The sequence below is a fragment of the Mugil cephalus genome, chromosome 16 (genome assembly GCF_022458985.1).
Source record: "Mugil cephalus isolate CIBA_MC_2020 chromosome 16, CIBA_Mcephalus_1.1, whole genome shotgun sequence".
NCBI classification, from domain to species: domain Eukaryota; kingdom Metazoa; phylum Chordata; class Actinopteri; order Mugiliformes; family Mugilidae; genus Mugil; species Mugil cephalus.
This window is the reverse complement of record NC_061785.1, coordinates 98,215-122,158: the sequence shown is the minus strand read 5'-3', so window position 1 is coordinate 122,158 and position 23,944 is coordinate 98,215. Positions and strand designations below refer to the sequence as shown.

Genomic DNA, 23,944 nt, shown 5'->3' with positions numbered 1-23,944 from the left:
TTAAAACAGTAAACAACTAAACAATAGAGTAAATATTAATGTGCCTATTGAGTGTAGGTGGACTGGGGACAGGTATAAATCTATATATGGAGGTTATTGATGGAGAGGCCAAACAGGTGAGGGATTTACAGTAGAAGCTGGTTTTTAGTTCTAGACTATGTTTTTTGTTTTAGTGATGAATTCAAAGCTAATGAAACAATCAAGGAAACAGATGGCAGTCATATTTAGATCAGAGTTTCTAACTTTACCCCTAAAGGATAAAAACTGTTTCTGAACTATCTGTAGGGGAAACTCCATTTCCCATGAGCCCTCAGTGCTGACCTCCTCCGCTCAGAGGGAGGAGAGTGGGAGGAGGAACAGGGGGAGGAGAAGGGGGAGAAGGGGGAGTTTGGGAAAGAATGCGTGGAATTCGTTTCCTGTCGAGCAGCTCTCACACAGCGAAGGAGGAGACGAGGAGTCATGGCCGAGGCTGAAGTTCTCCTCTGGCTCCCAGAGGACAAGGAGATCTCCTGAACACACCTCCAGGACCAGAACCAGGACCAGGAGGAAAACATGGCTGAGCCCCTGCTGAGGAGGACCTTCTCCCGACTCAGAGGCAAAGACCGGAGCCGCAGGAAGACGGATCCCAAACTGAGTGGTGAGAAGCTGAAACTCTGTTTTCCATCACGTACAGGAGTCAGTGAATGCCTCATTCTGAACCAGCTTCAGCTCAGGCTGAAGTTCGACATCCTGTTTCTGAGCAGAGTCTGAGTCTACTGACGACCCACGTACCTAGAGTTTGTCTCAGATTAAAGTAGTTAGAGTTTGTCTCAGATTAAAGTAGTTAGAGTTTGTCTCAGATTAAAGTAGTTGGAGTTTGTCTCGGATTAAAGTAGTTACAGTTTGTCTCAGATTAAAGTAGTTACAGTTTGTCTCAGATTAAAGTAGTTACAGTTTGTCTCAGATTAAAGTAGTACTGACCCTGTACTAATGTTTAGTGCTTTAAGGTCCTCAGTTTATTTGAGTTGACGTGTTTCTATTGAGTTTCCATCTTCAGTCCCAGTTCAACAGGAATCAGGACAAACAGTTTTTCAGGCTAACCAAGCAGTCGGGTCCATTTAGAGTCTCATCCTCAGATCTTCACCAGTCTTCATGTTTCATGACTGTCAGCTGATTGTGGACATGTCTCCATCGCATGTCAAACATCTCTGGACGTTGTCCATCTCTGAAACTACTTCATTTATTGACAAAAGGAAAGTGGGACATGGAAATCTGAGTCTTCTTGTTGTCTTATTATTGTCTTTTTGTCATCCTTGTCCTCTTGTCTTCTTGACATCCTCTTTTCTTCTGGATGTCCCAGTTCAGTCCTCTGCTGTTCTCACATGTCTCTGAGTTTATCTGCTGTGATTTTGAGGCCTGAGCTCAGATCATTGTTTACATTCCCAGCAGTGGGTGGTGGTGGTGGTGGTGGTTGGGGGGGGGGGTTATATAATGTGACCTCTGGAGGAGAGAAACCGTTCCTCAGCTACATGCTAACAGTCTGCTGTTCACTGTATTAGCTAATGTTATATATATTGTATAGATCCAGGGTCTATGTAGAGCATGCTATCGTGATGTTACCCTAACCTACCTCCCCAGGGAAGAGGTCAGTCTGAAACAGATAGAGACCAGATTCTACAGACCAGAACAGATTCTACAACAGGACAAGCAGCTATAACTGTTTTATCATCACTGCAACGGCAGATACTGATAGCTGAATAAGCTATGCTAACTGTGCTCCCTCTGCTTCCAGTCTCTGTGCTAAGCTACATTAAGCAGTGCTAAGCTATGCTAAGCTGTTCTAAGCTACGCTAACTACACCCCCCTGCTTCCAGTCTCTGCGCTAAGCTAACCCTAACTCTAAACTACTAGTTGAGGTATCCAGAACCAGATTAAGCTCTATTTAACCATGTGGTCAGACTGAGAACCAAGAAGAGAACCAAGTTTTCTTCATGGTGCTGCAGATCAGAACTTATCTGCTCATCTGAACACACGGCTCTAAACGTTTCCTGTCATTACAGCAGCTGTGTGCTGTTACTTCTTGTTTATCTCTTCCTGTGATGTTACAGAGACAAGTTTAGATTTTAACCATGGACATTGTATTTTTTATTTGTCTTCAGGTTTAAAAGTGAGTAAAAAAAAAACAGAGGACGGTGGTATGTTCCCTTTGAAGGAGCTGGAGTTTGACTTCATTCAGTCCAACTGAATATACAGTATATATATGTGTGTGTGTGTGTGTGTGTGTGTGTGTGTGTGTGTGTGTGTGTGTGTGTGTGGGTATATACATGTAGATGTACTGTAGGATCTGTCAGAGCTGGTTCAGTGTGTTTTCAGACTAATGAATAGTGAATAGGCAGCAGTGTGTTTAGTAATACCCACAGAGAGCTCATTGACATCTGCACAGTAACAGCTGTTTATTTACCCCCACCCCACCCCCACCCCACCTCCCAGTCCTGGCTGATCAGCGATTCTAGAAATTAAACACAGACGGACTATTATTAGTTGTTCTCTCAGGTCGTCTGTGGCCTCAGTCACATGATGGGAGGTAGTTTTAGTTTAGGAAGGAACAGAAGCTGAACATGGAGGACGAGGTAGCAGATAAAGATGAGGACATTTCCCTGAGGACGCCTCAGGGAGTTAAGCTCCTCCGCAGACTATTACTCAAGACAAACAAGTCTATTTCAATGATTAAGCTTAAAAAAGGCAATGGGTGGTGTCTTCTCTCAGGTCTGTCCATGTCTTCATTCCTGGTTGGACTAAGACACATTCACCAGATCTGCAGAGACACTCTAAGACCACAGAATGAGTGGAGGACAGACCAGGTCCATGAAGGAGGACTGAATGAGTTCAGATGAGCCTCAGGTTAAATATGTCTGATGAAACATGAAATAATAAGTTTAATTAAGTTGAATAGACAGCTGGGCTAGCCAGACCCAGACAGAAGGACACAAGTTGGTCCTTGAATGTCCAAATTGTGTCTGACCAGAGAGCCAGAAGAATCCTTATATTTAGGGGACTGGACATAATGAACAATATGGACAATAACATCAATCAGTCACACCAAAAACAGAACCTGTATCAATAACATCTCAAACTGGAACTGATCCAGGATCTGTTCTGGTCTCAGTCTTGTGTTCATAGTGACTTTATATCTGAATCAAGAGTTTTAATGTGAACAGGTTCAGTGGAGACAGAAACTTATGTTCATGAGTTTAAATTGAATTGAATTCAATTTTATTTCTATAGCGTCAATAACAGCACAGATTGTCTCAAGACACTTTACAAAAACTGGCCTGAATCCCCCAGAGCAGCCTGAGGGCGACGGTGGCAGGGGAAGAACTAACTTTAAATCCTCATCTTTCATTTCCAGATTTTATTTCTCATATTTGAGATGGAGATGGAGAGAAAGGAATCAAATGTTTACTTCTAGTAAACTACTTACTAGTCTGTACACCGGAACCAGAACTCAAAGGTGATGATTCTCTGTTTCATCCAGAAGCTCCGCTCAGACCTGATGCTGTTCTCCAGAGCTCTTCATCACCACCATTATCGTCATCACCAGCAGATCTCAACCCCCCCTCCCCTCCTCGTAACCACATCACCGTTGCTAAGAAACAGCAGTGGGCACGACAAGGTTCTGAAGCCCTGCCCCCTCTCCTGTCCCCAGCCTCTGCCACAAGATCATCTGGAATATCCCAGGATGCACCTGGGCCAGCCTGGTCCCAGAGGATGGCCCAAGACAAGGTACAGTAAATTAAGGTCTAATTTATGTTAGATCAAGATTTATTTTTTCTGCTTATTTAACTTCTGTGTTTTTGTACAACAGATTAAAAATCCTTGTATGTGGTTCTGATTCTGGTTCTGAAGGTTGGACCAATCATTCTTTTCAGTCATCTGACCTTGTTGTGTCTCCTTACTCAGGTCCATGGGGACAGGGCCAGTTCACCTTGTGTCCCTGTTAGTCCAGTCCAGCAGGAAGCCTCCCAACCAGCAGGAGGCGCTGCTGATCCTCTTCCTATGTCCATCGGCACCAAACTGTCTGGCCAGCGCACCTACCTGCAGAGCCTGGACCGCAGTAGTCGAGCCTGGGTGTTGTCTTCAGGAAAGTCCCAGGCTTCAGACGAGCTGCGTCCTCAGGAGGACAGCGGCAGCAACATCTGGTACAACCCCATCCCTGAGGAGGAGGATGCTCCTCGGAGGGAGGAGGAGATATGGAGGAGGATGGAGGATAAGGTGGAGGGAGGAGCAGCAAAGACGGTGGCGCCTGGAGCAGAATGTCAAAGCAGTGACTGTCCTGTCATGTCCAACCCGAGTGTCTTCCACTTTGCAGAGGACATCAGAACAGAGACAGGTAACAGGTCTTGGTCCACCTCCTATCTCTTTGATCTTCACCTGGTTTGATCGTCTCCATCTGTCCCCCTTAGACCCCCCCGCCTCAGACTCTAGCCCCGTCTCCCAGAAGAAAGTGGGCTTATCGGGAATAGTGATTGACAGGGTGAGATCTCCTGGTACTGTGAGGAAACTGTCTCTGAAGATGAAGAAACTTCCCGAGCTTCGCCGCAAACTCAGCCTTCGTTCATCTTCCCGCACTCATCGCCATGGAAACGATAGCAGAGTGGGTAGTGATGAGTCGACCAATAAGAATGCAGCATCATCATCAGTGTTGTCCAATCAAAACGTGATCAGCAGGTATCACTTGGATAGTTCTGCCCCCCCAGCCCGACCACTGCGACGAGCATCCAGGGGACGCTCAGCCAATAAAGGAGGTAAAGACCTTTATATCTGGTAATGACAGAAACAACAAACAAACAGGACCCCTGCACCTAACAAGGAGGCAGACCTCATTAGTAGCAATGATTTGTCTGGTTCCAGTTTTATCACAAGGTTCTTATTAGGACAAAAAGTCAGTGTGGACTCATTCTTGATTACTAGCATCAGCGTTCACTAACTTAATACAAGGTCCAAATAAGTTTTTCTGTAAAATGTAAAATCACTGTTTTCCTTTCAGGGTATCTCAGTGACGGGGACTCCCCTGAGCTGCTGCCACGGCAACATGCCTCTCAACATATGACGTCCCAGGAGGTGCCATGCGACGTGAGCTCGTTCCAGCTGTATGTGGGATCCAACCCTCCAAGATGCAGCCAGAGGGTGACGGGTTTACTGACAGTCCACCTGTTGGGCCTGGAGGAGATGAAGACCCCCAGGTAGGGACGCACAATGAGCTGCAGATGTACATCTGATAACAGCACCATCCAGAGGTATCAATATCCCCTCCCAGAGATCATACACCTCACCACCAATCACAAGTTAGATGTCAAAGTGATGTCTAACTGACGTCTAATGAAGACAAAGTGTTGAAGACCTGTAAATCTACGTCACCTTTCTCCCTCTGTGTGGGTGTCTTTTGTCCCAGGTCAGAGGACAGTAAGGACGTGTTCCTGGCCATCCAGGTCGATGGAGTGACGAGAGCAAGGACAGCCAACCTGACCATGCGAGGCTCCTCTCTCTCCTTAAACCACACCTTCCACCTGGAGCTGGAGCGAGCTCGGCAGCTCCGCATTGTGGTGTTAACGCCAGGTACCAGTCCTGGAAAGAGGGGTGTGGGGGGGCAAAACACTTTAAAGTTTAAAACCAGATTCAATTTACAGGTGGGAGTAACAGTATTAAATTACTGACCAGACTATTAACCCTAACTGTACCAGTGAAACCATGGCATGATCTCATGAACCTTCAGGTTAGAATGACAGCAGCATTTTTCTAACATCAACATCAGGACACTGGGTTCTGGTTGGTTACAGTGATGTTCCTGTTCCCTGATAATGAAAACAACCTTAACGCTGACTAAACAAAACTGAGAACCATGGTCTTCAAACCATTAACGTATTAATTTGTCTCGTCTCTGCAGCCAGTCGACATGGAACAGGAGGAACTAAACTAGCAACTGGCCCGAGTCCAGATGGTCCAATCAGAAACAGAATCTGTTGTCTGGGTGGAGTGTCCATCCCTCCTCTGTTTAAAGGTTCATTGCTGTTCATCATCTCTGTGGTGGTTTAAATGTGCGTTAGAGACAGTCAGCTCAAACCTTTCCCACCATGTTGTGTCTCAGGGAGTCGAAGTCACCAGCTTTGTGTGAAGCTAGAGCCCAGAGGACTTCTGTTTGTCAAATTGTCTCTACAGGAGAAATGGGACACACAGGTAGGACATATCTACTGATACACCAGATCTAAGCCTCAACACTTTTCTGTCGAATCACTCGTCCTCATTTTTACCACCATGGTGAACATATAACATCTACAGTCCAACTATGATTCATCTACGCCTGCCGCTGTCTTTGGGGTTGAACTGCACCACCTTGTGGAGAAAGAAGGATCTACGTCTCCAGTCCCTCTGCTGATCCAGAAAACTGTGGCAGAGATAGAGCGACGAGGACTGAAGGTTAGTGTCTGATCCATCTCTGCTGTCCTCTGAGGTCTGTCTTTCATCTGATGGTGTCTGTCCTTCTCCAGGTGGTGGGTCTGTACCGACTTTGTGGTTCTGCTGCAGTGAAGAAGGAGCTTAGAGACTGGTTCGAGAGGAACAGTTCAGCAGTGTGTCTGTCTGAGGACCTCTACCCTGACATCAACGTCATCACAGGTGCCAGAACACAGCTGTCTAGACCTGAGACTGGACCTGGGTCATTTTAATCCTCTGAACAAGACTGGACCAGAGGATAATAATAATAATAATAATAATAATAATAATAATAATAATAATAATAATAATTATAATAATAATAATAAAGTCTTTATTTTGTCAGGTATACTGAAGGACTACCTTAGGGAGCTGCCGTCCCCCCTCATTACCAGGACTCTGTACCAGGTGGTCCGGGAGGCCATGGACCAAAAACCCCCACCTTCAACTCTCGACCCCCAACTGTCTCAGAGCACCGTGGAGCTGCTGTCCTGCCTGCCACCTCCAGAAAGGGTAAGACATAAGACCAGACCAGATCATCCTGCTGGGACTTTCCTGTGTATTTTCAGACATATTTCTGAGTTCTATCTCAGGGGTAGGTCCATGTTTCTGGACATTCACAGCGTTTCATCTGTTTACTAAAACTTGTCCAAGTTAATTATTTATTAGCGTTAAAGACCTCCAGACTGACCTAAAATAATCAGACTGGTGTCTGCATCCCGAACCCAAACTGAGAGCTGAAGAGGGTCCTGACGCTGAAGGCTGAAGACCCCCCCATTCCACTCTAGAACCTCTAGGAACCACAAGTGGAGTAAGGCCTTTCAGGGGCCTTACCTGGAAGGAGGAGGAGTTTAAACTCTAAACCTGGACTCATGTGATGTATCTGGGTCATTGCTGCAGCAGTATTTGGAGGCTGGAGACAGTAATAAAGGACAGTAATCCAGCCTGGACCTAGTGTTGTGGGGTTCTTCCTCCAAGCTCGTTGCTCGTTCCAAACAAATCCAGGCTTAGTCAGAAAATGATGTTGTGGTTATTTATTTCTCCTCCTCACTAGGTGCAAACAGTGCCCAATATGTACAAACCAAAAAATAAATAAATAAATAAACAAACAAATTCAATGAAACAATATACCCTATATATGAATGAAAGAAAGGAAAACGAGTTCTGCAGCAACTCGACTTGCCACAATACTTAAGACTCTCAGTACACTGTTACCTCCTCTGTAACCCACCACTTCTCTCCCTGAGTAGGGCCCAAGCAGCCCCTTCTATAGTCAAAGCCCCTCCCACAAGGCCTCATACATTTCTATAATGCCATTAACATCTCTTTTCCTCATGATAATGTCCATTTCCTTTGCAGGTGATAATCAGAAACATTGTACTGAAAATTATGACAGTTTGCTCATTGTTTCTCCACCATAGAAACTGGGAGATATATGGACAAATCGACATTATTAATAAAACATATTACTTTGTGCCATGTGACCAATAATGGCACACATCATCCTCCTTCCTATATAATGAATTCTGGCCTTACGCACTATTTCTCTGCCATTAAAGGGCAGGTCTTGGTTTCAAGGTCAAGGTGATGACATCCAGAGAAACTAAAAGATTACATCACAAAGCTCTGAGACATTTAGGACCAGATGCAATGACTTGTGTTTAGTTTGAGTTAAGAGTAAACTTGACTGCTGATATAAGGACCCAGGGCCATCAACAGAACCCAGGAGAAACCAGCATCCTAAGTAGAACCCATTTGTACCCAACCTTCTCAGTACAATATATTTTTCTTGACAACGTCCAGCTGTCTCTCCATCTTCATTGTGTCTCGCTGTCTCCAGGCCACCCTGTCTCTCCTCCTAGACCATCTCAGTCTAGTGGCGTCCTTCAACTCTTCCAACAGGATGACCCATCAGAACCTGGCCGTCTGCTTTGGGCCAGTTCTCCTCACACCGACCCAGGAAGCCTGGAGGGGTGGAGGAGGAGGAGGAGGAGGAGGAGGAGGGAGGTCTTGTAGAGGAGCAGGGAAGGGCTTTAGCCAGGAGGAGATGGCAAGCGCTGTGGACTTCAAACGCCACATTGAGGCATTGCACTACCTGCTGCAGCTGTGGCCAGGTGAGATGTCACCTCTTTAACCTGAATCCCTGCGCACTCTGTTGTCATGGAAATAGCCTCACATTGATTGTTCTTCCATAGTGCCAGCCCATCGCATCCCAGCAGACGACAACACCGATGCCTCCCCTCCTCCATCCCCTGCCCTTACCCCCAGTCCCCTGGGTCCGCTGCCATTGGCTCTGCCCCCCCAGCCTAAAGAGGAGGTGGTGGTATCCCGGCGAGGCCGTGGTGGTCTGACCCGGCTGGACAGTCCACCGCCAATAAACCGGTACGCCGGCGACTGGAGCATCCTCACAGGACAGGAAGCGGACTACGATGAGGTGGCAGGAAGCGAGAGTGATGGAGGTAAAGAGACGTTTCTTGATACAAATAAATATGGTCACCTGAGAACTACACGTCAGCCGCCATGAAGAATCAGTGTTTACCAGAAACACCAGGTGTTAAAAACCTTCAGCACCATTCATCTGTTCACCACTCAACCAGAAATATCCAAGTATCTCATCCAAAAGGCATTTAAATAAAGTCAACTTGACTTAGAGTTTAGAGACATTTCATCTGAGTAGCTTTTTCAGTTTTAAGGGATTGGAGGAATAATTGTCATTAAGGACTGTCGTTAAATGTGTGTGTGTGTTTGGGAGGGGGCAGCACTAATGTGCTTAGATGTAAAACTATTTCTCTGTTTCACCGTATATAACCAAGAATATAAAAATAACTCTGGAGCTTTGATATGTCAAGTGCTCCCCTCTAAATTCTATCCATTTATTTTTTGCTTTTTCAGGCAGTGGAGATGAAGAGGTGGACGAGAAGAAGGAGACTTGGTCCTCAGGAGTTGGGGAAGGTCTCTACGTCGACGAGTTTATGGATTTTGATGCTCCATTCAACTGTCGACTCAGCCTGAAGGACTTTGATACTCTGATCCACGACCTGGACAGAGAGCTGGCCAAACAGATCAACATCTGTCTGTAGGAGGAGGAGGACGAGAAAGAGCAGGAGCAAGACCAGGAGGAAGAAGGAGGAAGAGGAGAAAGAGGAGGGGGAGGTGTTGACTTCATTTCAGGAAATTAAACTATTGATTAATAACAAATACACATGAGAAAACCTTCAGATATAACTTATATTTGTTTTTAATATGGAGAAATTCACATTTAACCTCTTGATTGGGAGGAATAATATTCAAATGTGTTTTTCTTTCTCATTATTAGTTTTAATGATATTCATTCAAACAAAATAATATTAACTATCTCAAATATTTACTTGAATAATTAAAATGAATAATTATCAAGATGATGAAATAAAACTATTTCTGCATCTTATCATTATGGAACAAATAATTTCATCATGAAACAGATTTTAATGAGATCAAAAGATGATGAAATGAAGAATCCTCAAAATACAAAGAATAAAAAAAGGAGAATAAAACGTCTGGAATGCTGATGAAATATAATTTTTTTTATTTAATTACACATAAAAAACTGTACTGGCCACAATAGTTTTCATGACAAATTGCACAAACATTTTTTTACCCATTAAAATGGTTTGTGTAGTGAGTCATTTTTGTTATAAATCATACAATTATTAGTATTATTATTTTTATCAGGGATTCTCCTAATCAGAAATATTCTTTTCATAAATCTAAAGATTGAATTATTTAGAATTATTAAGAATCTTGTTTCATTAGAAAATCTTTTCCCTTTTCCAACGGGAATAAGAGAAAAGAAAAATTAAGAAACAAATGTCAGACATGCCTGGGAGTTTCCTCATGTGACTACACCTCATAAAAATATCCTGACAGAGGAGATGAAGAAGTTGTCTAACCAAACGTGGACCAGGTCCAGGTCTTGTTTCTGAACTGGAGGGTGCGCTGTGCCAAAAGAACAATTAATTTATTTCCTTCATCCAAAGGTAGATGTAGCTCCAGTAGAATAAGAAGAAGAACTTGAATTTCTCTAATGCCTGTCACAGTACCCAAGGGGGTGTCAGCATCACCTTGAAGTTCTCTGAGGCGTTGCTGTGGAGGAACCAGAATCTGACGGTATCAGTCAGGAAGACGTTTCATCACTTCCAGTCACAGCGGTGACATGAAGACTAAACTGTTCTGGGTATCAGGGTTGGATAATATGGGTCACTGAGGACCATTGTGGATCTAAGGTGGTCTATGATGGTCTAAGGCAGACTAAGATGGACTGTCCGGGCTGTTTGCACTGTTAACAAACTGCATAACCGTCGCTCTGCTGATACAGATCTCCAAGTCTGTTCTGAGACATCATGTCCCCTGCTGGTGGCAGCTGGTTCTGCAGCAGAGTGATGTGATCTGCAGTGTATGTCAGTATTTTCGGTACAGAGTTTCTAACTGTGATGGTGTTTCCGTTGTTTTTGTCAGTATTATAATAATTTGCACAAGGTTTGTAAGCACTTCTGTTTTATTGATGACGATGTTTCTCTGCAGATAACGTAACATACGCGTTGGAGTGTGTACGCTTGAATCTCCCAAACATCTATTAAACCAATTTATTATTATTATTGTTATTAACTGAAGGACTGTTGTGTCATTATTAAGACATGAACCACACACACAAACCAAAATTATCATGTTAGCCCTGTGCCTCCTTTTTCTCCATCTAGTGGGATAATTGACTACTACATAATTACTACAAATATTAAAGACAATACAGCTATGTTGTAGTGAAAGTTAGCGTAGCATTGATATGAAGCATGCCTTCGTGACTGTTTACTTAGCATTGCTATGTAATAATAATAATGATACATTTTATTCGTACAGTTAAAATGAGCATACTGGAGCGACTAAACGAGTTCCAGGGGACCAAGCACCGAGCCTTGGGGGACACCTTGTGCCAGGGGGGCAGTGGATGAGGAATGAATTGTTGTCGGTTGGAGAGGTAGGACTTGATCCAGGTGAGTGCAGATCCGGTGATGTCAAGTGATTTTTCAGTGCGAGAGAGGAGGATGGAGTGGTGGACTGTGTCAAAAGCAGCAGTGAGGTCCAGGAGGATGAGGATACTGACATGGCCAGAGTCTGCAGACAGGAGGAGATTGTTAGGTATTTTGAGGAGGGCTGTTTCAGTTTTTGGCGGAAACCAGATTGAAAGACTTCATAGAGGTTGTTCAATGGTGTGTGTGCAGCTGGAGTTGTCAGTGTGGATGTTGAAGTCGCCAAGGAGGAGGACTGATGGAGGAATGGCACCAAGCTGGTTTAGGAGGTCAGAGAGGTCGGTGAAAAAATCTGGGTTCAGTTTGGGTGAGTGGTAAATGACAGTAGTAATCAAAGGGGAGGGGCCAGGGAGCTTAAATGCAATATGTTCAAAAGAGGACACTGCTGGGATGGGGAGTGTGGTGATTTTGATGTCCGTTCTGTGGATTACTGAAATACCGCCACCGCGTCCTTTTTGGCAGGGTTGGTCTATGTATGTGTATCTGGAGGGTGGTGCTTGGTTAAGTGAGAAGTAATCCATTGGTTTGTGCCATGTTTCAGTTAGACAGAGGAAGTCCAGGTTGTTCTCCTGAATGTGTTCATGGAGGATGAGGCTTTTGTTGGTTAGAGAGCGGGTATGAAACAGAGCAAAGAGCAGATGGTGAGAAGCTGAGGGTGAGTGTTCATACTTGGGGAGTGAGTCCCCCGATCCAACCACTGATGGCTCACAACTTTTCCTTCACATTCGACTTTGCTGCCGCTCAACTCTGCTGGTTGGGTGTGGGTGAGAAGTCCTTGTGTGCATGTGTGGTTTGTGTGTAAACTGAACACTGCCTCTGATTAGATTATCATCAAAGCTTACTCCACCTTAACCAATCATCATCACCTATGCGGTTGTTGTTGGTGTTCCAACACCAAGTTGGATGATAACAGACAGATTTAGTTTGTTACGAGCCCCATTTAATTGTCAGTAACGGATACGGCGTTACAACTATGGAGATGGTAATTAGTTAATTACCCCATTACTGAAAAAAGTAACGCCGTTAGTAACGCCGTTTATTTTAACGCCGTTATCCCCATCACTGGCTACGTAGCATGTAGCCTTGGTAGCTGCTAGCTTAGCATTGATATGTAGCATGTAGCCTTGGTGGCTGTTAGCTTAGCATTGATATGTAGGATGTAGCCTTGGTGGCTGTTAGCCTAGAATTGTTATGTAGCATGTAGCCTTGGTGGCTGTTAGCCTAGAATTGTTATGTAGCATGTAGCCTTGGTGGCTGTTAGCTTAGCATTGCTATGTAGCATGTAGCCTTGGTGGCTGTTAGCTTAGCATTGCTATGTAGCATGTAGCCTTGGTGACTGGTAGCTTAGCATTGCTATGTAGCATGTAGCCTTGGTGACTGGGGTCCTGGGGAGTTCCATGTGTAAATCTCCATCTTCTTCTGGATCGTATAATGAACTCAATGGTAGAATGTGATGATGTCCAGGAGAAATAAAATGTCCAAAGGTTGAATTGTGTGTACGTTGGAGAACACGTGAGCTCTGTGGTGTTTCTAGAAACTCTGGGTCCAGGTCGAGTCCAGGTCTGGTCCAGGTCTGGTCCAGGGGTGGATGGATGAGTTCAGAGTGATGTCATTACTATCAGGGTGGTTTCTAGTCATCACTCATCACTAATTAATCAGACACAATGTTACTGAAATCTGACCCACAGAGACCAGGGTCCACAGAGACCAGGGTCCACAGAGACCAGGGTTGTGAACATGGACCTGATATTTTTTGAGAAGAAGTTAAAGGCTCAAATAACAAATTTTATTTCTCAAATATTTCACCTGAGATTTGATCCAGTGTTAAGAATGAAGCTTCACATTCAGACCTGATTATATTTTATTTCATATCCATGTCCAGGAGACAAACACCAGACAAATTCAAACTAATCCTGAAGTCAGACACAAAATCTCTGTTACAAACCCAGCTCGTTGAGGGAAAAGGGAAGTAACACACACAATCTGATGAAAAGAGTGCAATTAAAATAAAGTGGGGCTTTCTGTCTAAAGATGTCAAACTCAGTGATAACAAATTAAATATTCCTAAAACAAAACAAAACTACCTAATCTGGCGCGCAGTGATTTAAAACTGTGTTTGGAGCCAGAGACGAACTGAAGCAAAGCCTCCCAGAGCTCATCCAGCTCCTCCACCCTGACATGTTTGGAGACGTGTTTGGAGACTTGTTTGGAGACATGTTTGGAGACGTGTTGGAGACGTGTTTGGAGACATGTTTGGAGACATGTTTGGAGACGTGTTTGGAGACATGTTAGGAGACGTGTTAGGAGACGTGTTTGGAGACATGTTTGAAGACGTGTATGGAGACGTGTTTGGAGACATGTTTGGGGACATGTTGGAGACATGTTTGGAGACATGTTTGAAGACGTGTTTAGAGACGTGTTTGGAGACATGTTAGGAGACATGTTTGGAGACATGGAGCCGACACTCAGCACAATCATTTCTCTGGCCTCAGTTTACATCCAGCTCCCAAACAGACGTCACCAACAAGAACAGATTAAACCAGGATTTCAGAATCTGGAGCCGTAGACTGACCCACATCACAATAAACCACACAATGAATTCAGTTACGAGAACGGGGACGGATCCATTCAGTCAACACACAAATAATACGTCTCTATTAAAGCTCAGAAAGTCACTGAGACTAGAGAGAGGATCATCCTCAAAGCTCCATTAAGCTCTGCATGTAAACGCACTGTGTTGCAAATGCACCTTATCACACACATATACACATACATACCTTTTGGATTTTTATATTTTAGTACTGTTATTATATTTGTTCTAACCTACATGCCCCAGTGTTTCCATCCTTGTCAAGCTGTCATCCTTGTATTGAACGTTTCAGTACATTACGTTCGGTTCCATACAGGCCTGTGAACAGACGTGTTTGCAGAACAGAAGTTGTGTTTTTTTTTTTGTTTGTTTGTTTGTTTTTTTCTGTCTGCATACACATGCAGCCCAGTAAAATAGAGATTCAAGACATTTCCTTGTTGCTAACATCTCCTGCATGGGAACACTTCAGCCTCCTGATTAAATACTGCAAAAGAGAAAGTCAGGTACATAAAACCAAGGCAGTGTTCCAGCACTGTTCAGCTGAGATTGGGTACGTTTCAAGCAACACGACAATTGCTACCTCACCTGAAACAGCACCACCTGAGACTGAACATCATTACAACAAGAACAAAAACATACAAAAAAAAAGCACCTTAGTGCAAATGCAGTTGACTTTGACCTTATCCTACTAATTTTAATAGTTAAAAGTGCTTTATTTTTGATTATATTACATATATTGTTGTTTACTTGAAAATGTTTTATTTATTTGAAAGATGGTTTTACATATATATTTGATTACTTGATACTAGTTCGTTGAACATATTACCAGGCAGCACGTTGCGATGGTATTCTATTTTTTTATTTTATTTCCATATTCTGTATAATGACAGCTGGGACACACTCCAGCAACACCTGCGACCCTAGTGAGGATAAGTGGTAGTATAAGATGATATGAGATGAGATGTTGTATATTGTTAGAATAAATTTTTGGTTCACAAATAATAAACAGGCAAATAAACAACAAGCAAATTTAGGTTCTGCATTGGTTCCCATGGTTCCCTGTATCGAAAATGAACCGAACCGAGGTACGTATCGAACCGTGGTTATTGTGTATCGTTACACCCTTAATAAATTATAAGTACTTTTAGGTTAATATGGAGTTTATTCCTGCCAGTCCGTCCCCAGGGCATAAACCCCCAGTATAATCCAGTAGAGGATTGGCCCCGCCCATCTTAGCTTCTTGCTATCTCTGATTGGCTGGAAGAGTGCGCTGACTGCTGACGCTTCAGACCGTTGATTGGTTTGTTCGCCCGTTCCCTGTCTAGGGGGCGTGTCCCGCGGAGAGGCTGAAGGTTCGTGATGAAAATGGCTGAAAAATAAAAAGAAGAAAAAGTGAAAACAGAAGTAGAAAAACCTCCGACCGGTCTCTGGGTCTGGTTCTGCCGGGTTCTACTGGGTTCTACCGAGAGGAACATATCGATGAACTGTACCAGGTGAGACACGGACCGACATGAATGAAACTGCGCCACAGCCGCTTGAGAGAATGTATAATGCGTCGATGACCAATGAGTCGATAATTTCACAGTTGAACATATAATATAATATAATATAATATAACAGTTGATTCATCAACCCCTGGTTTCGACTGAATAAATGAACGAATCATCAGAAGTTTTTTTTTTTTTTTTATCAACTTATCAGTTCATGTTCCAGGTGCAGCTCTTCATGTTTTCATCAGATTAAACCTGACTGAATCACAGTCCTGTATTTACTTAGTTAAAAGAACGAAATACTGTAATTAAAGTCGTTTCACGGTCCTGTGAGAACGTCTTTCACGTTTGTGCTGCAGGTTTTGTTACTGGTTCATGTTCACATCAGTTTTACCATTTATTTGGAAATTCTATATTTCAACCCTAGACCTTTATCGTGGGACAGAAGAAGACTGTTTTACTTTGGTGAAAAATTTCGAATGTCTATTTTTCTTTTAGTAAATCCAGATGAATTAATGTCTCATGTCTGGTTCCTGGTCTTATATCTGGTGCCTGGTCTCATATCTGGTTCCTGGTCTCTTATCTGGTTCCTGGTCTCTTATCTGGTTCCTGGTCTCATATCTGGTTCCTGGTCTCATGTCTGGTTCCTGGTCCTTAAACTAATGTAAACATGTATTTGTCACATTAGAACATCAGAGCTGATTCAGACACTTGTCAACATCATCACATTAGAAACATTAGGACACTTGTTCTTCTTCATGGTTCCTAATAAACCAGATCAGAGGTGGACCTTGTAGACCACATTAGACCCTGATTAGACCTGAGGATGTTTCCTGGATCTTCTCTGATTGGTATTCTCAATGAAAACCACATGACGATAAAAAAGGAACAATGACATCAAGTTACCACATATGGTTCCTGGACCCATGGAGGGTTAATTATCGTTTTGAATCCATCCAGCTCTTGGGCAGGTCAGTTCACGGAGGAAGTTAAATGCAAGGACAGAAGCAGAAACAACAAGAGTGAGCTTGAGTGAGCGACAGCTTGGAGAAAGCTGATGAAAGGCCAGGGTCCTCATTTTTCAAACACTGTGCAGAAAAGTTCTTAAATTCTGTTGACAGCTGTCAGCCAATCCGGAGGCAGAACCAGGATTACAAATGTACACATTTTTTGTTTCTTATCAGTGTTGTGCACATTTATGTGAGTAGGTGACAGTATCTTTAGACCTCTGGTTCGCTGTCTATATAATCAGGTGGGTTAATTGGTGCAGGTGCACACGCTGGGGAAACCATACATTTTTTGACTGTATATAATATAACATGCAGAGCACACCCAGGAACGTAACATGCAGTACTGTGTCTGAAATAAGTCAGCATAAGGAAAACTTTGAACAATTTTGCTGTTTTTTTTGTGTTGGTCCACTTAGACCTGCATTTATAGCCAGAAACGCATACGAGCCCTTCATACCAGAATGTGCAGATGGTGACAAGGAAGCCGTTACAGATGCATCAGTCTTATTTAAAACCTGAACTAGCCGCAGACATGTCCATCAGATCTGTGATCAGAGGCCAGGACGGGCCTCCTCTGTGTTAACATGGTCTACACTGCGTGTCTCTCAGTGGATGTCCTCAGACTGGACAGTAAAGAAGCTGTTGGACATTAGCAGAGGACATGCCTCAGAGTGTTCATGATTAGTTTGTTTCCTCGTCAAACTGACAGAACACATGAATTCACTTTGTCTGTCCTCAGGGTCATCCACGTCCTGAACCCTGGTTCGGGAAGTCCGACTCCCATAATGCCTGTGGACATGGCGATGAGGATCTGCCTGGCCAGCTCTCCTCCTCTCCACTCTTTCTTCGGTGACTATGACAACAGCTGTTTGTCGCCAGCCTCTCTTTCTGCTGGATGCTGCAGCGGTGCTGACGTCACCATGGCGACCTCCATCAGCTGCCAGGCAAGGCTGAAGAAGAAGAAGAAGAAGAAGGAGGTGGTGTTTGCAGACTCTCGAGGTTTGTCGCTCACTGCCATCCACGTCTTCAACGATGATGAGGACGACCCGCTGGACCTGCTGCAGTTCCACCTGACTGAGATAGGAGGCGCCACAGCAGAATTCAGTCTCAGAGATGTCAAAGGTAAATGTTAAAATGTGTCATAGAGAAAATAAGTCAACAGCAAATTTAGTTTCTGACATTTATTATGGAGTTGTGGAGAAAATAATCCATATGCTTTTTTTTTTTTAACAGAAAACAATAGAAACAATAGAAACAATCAATTAGTCAGATACAGTGAAATCAGGTTAGAAATCATTTTCATCGATTTCGATGAATTGATTAATTTATCGCTGTAATTCTGACTGAGGTGGAGTTTTTATGAGAACGTTGTCTAAACAGATTTTAGATCAGTTCACTCAGACACTCTTCATCTTATTAATCAAACTATTTTCATTTGTGTTAATTTCTTTAAAATTGAATACTTCAATACAGACCCAGCAGACTGTGGTTCTGGCTTGGTTCTGGACTTCACCCAGCCAGCGGCAGACTATCTGGACCTCAGGAACCGACTGAAAACCCAGCAGGTCTGTCTGGAGACCTGTTCAGTCCAGGACCGCCTCCTGTCTGGAACTGTCCAGGTGAGAAACATCTGCTTCGAGAAGTCCGTCTCAGTCCGGATCACATTTGACTCATGGAAGTCGTTCCAGGACGTTGAGTGTCAGTATGTGAACAACGTGTATGGATGTCCCGACACCGACATCTTTTCCTTCTCCATCTCAGCCCCAGACGTCCTGGAGCAAAACACAGTCCAGTTCTGTATTCAGTACCGGACCAATGACCGGACGTTCTGGGACAACAACTTAGGGAACAACTACCGCCTGGTTCTGACAGGTCCAAACTCTAAGAACTCTACGGGGCTGGAGATCCAGAGAGATCACAGTGGAGAGAATAGGGAGGACATGGAGTTTAATCCCTTTGGAAGTCCCAGGACATTGGCAGGGATCTTCCCAGAGTGGCAGAGCTGGGGTTGTGTAGAGACCAGTGCCCCCTACTGGTGAGGCACCATGGGACGTTTTTAAGATGCACTCACTGTAATTTTATTCTGTAGAGCTCCACATGAGTTTCACATGAGCACTGATCACCTTCTGTGGATGAGATCCAGGCACTGCTTTCACTAGAGTCACTTTAACTGAAACTAAAGACAAACATTAAAGACAGAACGCTGAAGACAGAACCTGAAACACCTATTTTGAACTCTCATTCCAAATATCCCTGTAATGTGGACACCTTCACTATTGAACTTTGAATTGTTTAAGGGCTTAAATCTGGGTCCAGATTCAACAAAGATTAAGCTGCTTCACTGAAACGGACAACAGGAACTCCTCCATGCAACAAGGATGTGCTTCTTTTCATATAAAGAACCACGCGACAATCAAGAATCCACAGAGCTTTGAGATCTGAATGTTTTTTCTTGAACCTCTCTGAGATTAATGACGAGCCTTACTCCTGTTGCACTGTCACAGGCTTCATTATAGTTTCCATAGGAGTTGTTTGTAAAAGGATTAAGTCAAGGCTGGCCAACCCGCGGCTCCCGAGCCTCATGCGGCTCTTTGCCTGGTTCCATGCGGCTCTTACGTTCGTATTGAAGTTTCGCTTCACTTCGCTTGAGTTCAATACGGTATTTTCGTCAAACGCGCATGTGCGTTGGGTGAAAATACCTCAACGTTTCCCAGTAGGAGCAAGATCATTTGAATAAACAATTTGTGTCAAGTTCGCTCTCAAAATGGCAGGGAAAAATGCACAGCAAAACGAAAATATGAAGATGAACACAGGACGTTTTTAACAGAGTGGGAGAGTTTATATTTTTTTTGTTGAACGTAATGGCAAGTCATTCTGCCTTATGTCAGGCGTCATTAGCGCACGTGAAATCAAAGCATCGATCTGTTCTGACTGACACCCATGTGAAAGAATTGCTTCGAGTGACAACAACGGAATACAAGCCAGATTTGAAGAGGATTATTCAAGGCAAGGAATGCCAGAAGTCCCACCAAGTAACATGCATAGTAAAAGAAAAAAGCTATTGTAAATGATTACATTTTTGTTTGTGGACTTAGTTGAACTGAGAGTTTGTCTGTGTGAGACAGTGCACACAGTGTTCATTGATGAAAATGACTGGCCTGTGGTCTTTCTGTCATTATCGTGTTGGTGTGTGACATTTACTATAAATCTGGCTGAGCAAAGGTGTGTGTGTGAGGAAGGGATGGGGTGATGTTCATGTGTGCCCATGTGTATGATGTGGCTCTTTGCGGTAACAGTAAAAAATGTGGCTCTTGGTCTCTGCCTGGTTGGCCTCCCCTGGATTAAGTTATTCATAAAACCGCCATAAGGAGGAGGAACATCAGGGACCAAGTCCTTTGGAGAACTCACGATCAGGACGATTGATTCGGGGTTCAGGTCGAGGACTTATCACATGTTGGTGATTTGCTCCAATTTAATTTAATGTATTTTTAAATGCAAACATCCCTTATTCTCATTCACCAGCATGTCGACTGAACTTTCACTTCTCAACAGAAACTCCTCAGAGGATCAGAGCCATTGGAGATCCTCAGCAGTCTTAGATCCTGCAGTAACACCTGGTGGGCACAAGTTTATAAAGAAAGATTCATAATTCACCAATGACTGAACAAACATTTTATGTCAACCCTCAGGCCCAATCCAACATCTGGTAGCCTTAAGCTAGTTGGCTAAAGAGAAGAGTCCAGACTTGTGACTGCAATCCCTTCCAACAGCTGAACAATCAACCTCCAGGAATTTATTCATTGAAGAACCTAACTTCAGATTAAACATATTCATTGACTGAAATGGACCAGAACTGGGTCCTAGGACCAGCCCTATCCTCACTGGGATTGTAAATGACATTTTTGATAAATGTCTGTTAAGGTTCTCAGTCATCCAGGTCATGGTAATCCAAAAAAGCGTCCAGCTGACCTTATTCAATGCTTTTTTGGACATTTTTGATAAATGTGTCTGTGGTGTTAGACGCCATAAACACTGAAGTCTCAGCAGCTCTTCTTGGTGACTATGCACTAAATGCTAACAATAAGAATGGTGGTGTTGGTCCCACAAGACTGTGTCACTGATTGTTGGATGGTCGAAGGCTCCTCTAGAACCAGCCCCTAGAGAACCTTCTCTCTAGAACCAGGTCTTCTACAACTAGCTCCTCTACAACCAGCCCCTAGGGAACCTTCTCCTCTCTAGAACCAGCTCCTCAAGAACCAGCCCATAGGAAACCTCCTCTCTGGAACCAGCTCCCCTGGAACCTGTTAGTGGTAGATTTGCTGCTGTGACTGAACAAACAGTTTTACTGATTTGTCTTTGTTTTTATTCCTGCTACCTTTAATAGTCGTCATATTGATGAAGTTTCTCCTGTCGTCTCTTATGAAACTTTCATCCTGTTTAACAGCCTTTGCCAGCTCAACTTCCTCAGTGCTCTTACCCTGATTATAGCTGCTGTCACTGTGTTATTGTGTGTGTTAGTGTGTGTGTTGTTGGTATGAAGCATGTAACAGAAGGTGAAATGTAAAGTGTTTAAAGTTTTGAAATGTTCATACTGAAGGCTCCTGAAGTTCATGAAATAATTGAAAGGTGAACCACTTTGAATGATCTGAATGTTCTAGCAGTGTGCAGCTTTAAAGTGTTTGGAGAGCTGTCTGATTTTAGTAGAAGTCGTTCCGTGTTTGGAAATCTTTCTTGATTTCTTAGGGAACCTGAACACTGAAATCTAAAGTGCAATGTCACGTTGGTGTGGAGATGTACGGTGGAAGCAGGACCTGACTGATTGTTCCTTTTGTGTGAATAAAAGTCTATCATTTATAAAATTGCTTTCCTTCATTTATTTAATAAAGACTTTATCACCAGAAAATGGAATGACTTGATTAAAGTTATGAAAAATAAAGTATTTCATTTTTTTTAAATTAGTGCTATTATTTTATATTTACTAGAGGCAAATATCGTTATATATGTAAAGACTTTTATTTAGGGATAACTGTGGCTATACCCACTAAACAGCTGAATGCAGAAGAAGAAAGAGCAGAGATGAGATGGAATCTGACAGACTGAATAACATTCTTGTTTCTGAGGCTCAGTTCTCAGATTAACATCCAGATGACTGAACATGAAGAGAGAGGACTGATATCCACATGGAGTACAGTAGTTACCATGTTGGAGTTCAGGAGATCTCAGGAACAAAAGCAGTTTTAATGAATCAAGACTCAAACTAAATGAAGCCTCACTGGCTGCCCATATTCTCTCAGTAACAAATGTTAAAATTAAATATTCAAACACCTCAGGAGAGTCAATGATCTGTAAACAGACTCTGAGGGATCTAAAGTTCAATTATTCCATGTTTTTAGATTCTATCATTTGAGTTGGGAGTTGATTTCTGTGTTTTTTTTCTAGACTTTCTGGACAGATGATGTATTGGGACCTCGTCTAAAATCAATCTGTTCATTTGTAGTAAACCTGTCATTCATTCATTTTCTGTAGCCGGAGGGTCACCAGTCTATCTCAGGGTGGGGGGCCTGGACCCTGGACAGGTCTCTGGTTTATCTCAGGGAGAGAGAGTACATGCAAACAAAATCCAGAAAGGATTAGAACCCACAACCTTCTGGCTGTGAGGCATCTGTGCTAACCACCACTACTGAGCTGCCCTATAGTTCAAATATCAGTTTGCAAAATGAGATTTTCAGAAACCAGATGGTTGGACTCCGGCTTCCCAGCCTGACAGATTACACTGTAGTTATATAAGAGATGATTCTCTGCATGTGAATTCAGATTAGGAGGCAACCGTCCCTCCATCTCATGTCAGTCTCTCTGCTCACCTAGTGTTACTGTTAGCACAGTTAGCTTCATCTCCATGTTTCTAGTATTTAATGAGAAACTGAACTAGTGGAGGGTTAGACGTTCACTCAGTAAGAGACCAAAAGAGTTGTTATCTGCTGCATCATGTTTTTTTTTTGTTTTTTTTTGCTTTTTTTAACAAGAGCATGGGAACCAGAGCCTGTCCAGTCCTTCACTGGCTCCCGTAGGTCTTTATTTTAAGATTTTAGTGTTTGCTTATAAATCATTAAAAGGTCTGATGTGCTACAACCACACATCCCATTACGGGCAGTTCTAGAACTTCCAGAAGTTTTAGTTCTACTTCTAGGACTGAAGAACACTGGAAAAAATCTAAATCTTACCAAGTATATTTGTCTAATTCATTCATTCAAATCATTACACTTATTATAAGACACAACTGCCTAACAAGAACCATTTCAGCAAGATATTGGGACTTGTTTTAAGACAATACATCTTGAATATCTTGTTAAGTGAAAAAGTCTTGAAAACATCTTGTTTTGAGTCATATGTCATATGAAACGGGCTTTTTTGACATTTGAAGAGGTTTTTAACCTGCTGTGTTATTTGCAAAAGATAAACCATCTTGTTTCAAGAATTAGACTTACTTGATTTAAGAAAATATATCTTGTTTGTAGGAAAGCCTTAAGTTTCAAAGGATTTTGATGAAAACTCTCTGGAGCCTCTGCTGTTTGACTCATGGTGATCACAAGACTAGGGATTCCCACAATGTTGAAGTATTCCTTCAATCAAAATAAAACTCCAACAAAATGGAATAAAATAAAATGATACACAAATCCAGGATTTTTTAATGTTCAGTTACATCAAATTAATTTCTGCCATAAATCCCTGTTTTGGAAATAGTAGCAGTCTATGGTTCAGCAGTGGTTTTACCTACTGCGCAGTCCTCATTAAAGATTAAATGAGAGATGACACTGCATGGCTATTTCCATCTCTGAAAAACACTGTGTTTTATTCAGAATCTAAGTGAACATAATACATTCACTTGTTTTCTTAAGAAGTGAGAAGTCTCATTTTTCAATCGTACTGGTTGAAAGTTGGACATGCGCAGTAGCGAACACAAAGAAAAAGAACAGCAGTACGGCTCTCTGGAGGGAACGTTACAGGTACGTAATAAAGCTGCCTCGTCCTTTTGAATTCGTATTTCATTGCAGGTTAAGTTGTATCGTATGTCTCGCGTTTTTTTGGTTACATACGTTTTAAATATTATCCATGTTTGAATGTGTATTTGTTGTGTACACTGTTGCAGCCGAGCACGAGCTAACGCTACTTGAGCTAACTTGCTAGCTAAAACCGCTAATAGCATGGACGAACTGATGACGCCACGGTGTTGACTTTAAGAGGTAATGTAGTCAAATATACATTTTGCACGTAGTTGTTGTTTTATTTTTAACGCCATAACTCTGAATTCTGAACTGATTTTAA

General features: G+C 42.9%; 2 protein-coding genes across 3 annotated transcripts; both read left to right on the top strand.

Moving 5' to 3' along the window:
• Positions 1-394: 394 nt before the first annotated feature.
• Positions 395-11,112, top strand: LOC125022872 (rho GTPase-activating protein SYDE1). Of its 2 annotated transcripts, none has more exons than XM_047609847.1 (14): positions 395-637; positions 3,518-3,762; positions 3,940-4,369; positions 4,443-4,784; positions 5,027-5,222; positions 5,432-5,595; positions 5,924-6,037; positions 6,125-6,213; positions 6,316-6,453; positions 6,525-6,651; positions 6,815-6,981; positions 8,309-8,582; positions 8,664-8,927; positions 9,361-11,112. In XM_047609847.1, the coding sequence occupies exons 1-14, from the start codon at positions 553-555 to the stop codon at positions 9,546-9,548; spliced, it is 2,823 nt and encodes a 940-aa protein (XP_047465803.1). In that variant the 5' UTR covers positions 395-552; the 3' UTR covers positions 9,549-11,112. The 2 variants fall into 2 exon arrangements, with proteins under 2 accessions (XP_047465803.1, XP_047465802.1); XM_047609846.1 differs by having other exon boundaries at positions 3,515-3,762.
• Positions 11,113-14,885: 3,773 nt separating this feature from the next.
• On the top strand, positions 14,886-21,480 carry LOC125023011 (protein phosphatase 1 regulatory subunit 3C-B-like). Its single transcript, XM_047610061.1, has 3 exons — positions 14,886-15,614; positions 17,361-17,743; positions 18,095-21,480. The coding sequence occupies exons 1-3, from the start codon at positions 15,601-15,603 to the stop codon at positions 18,658-18,660; spliced, it is 963 nt and encodes a 320-aa protein (XP_047466017.1). The 5' UTR covers positions 14,886-15,600; the 3' UTR covers positions 18,661-21,480.
• Positions 21,481-23,944: the final 2,464 nt, after the last annotated feature.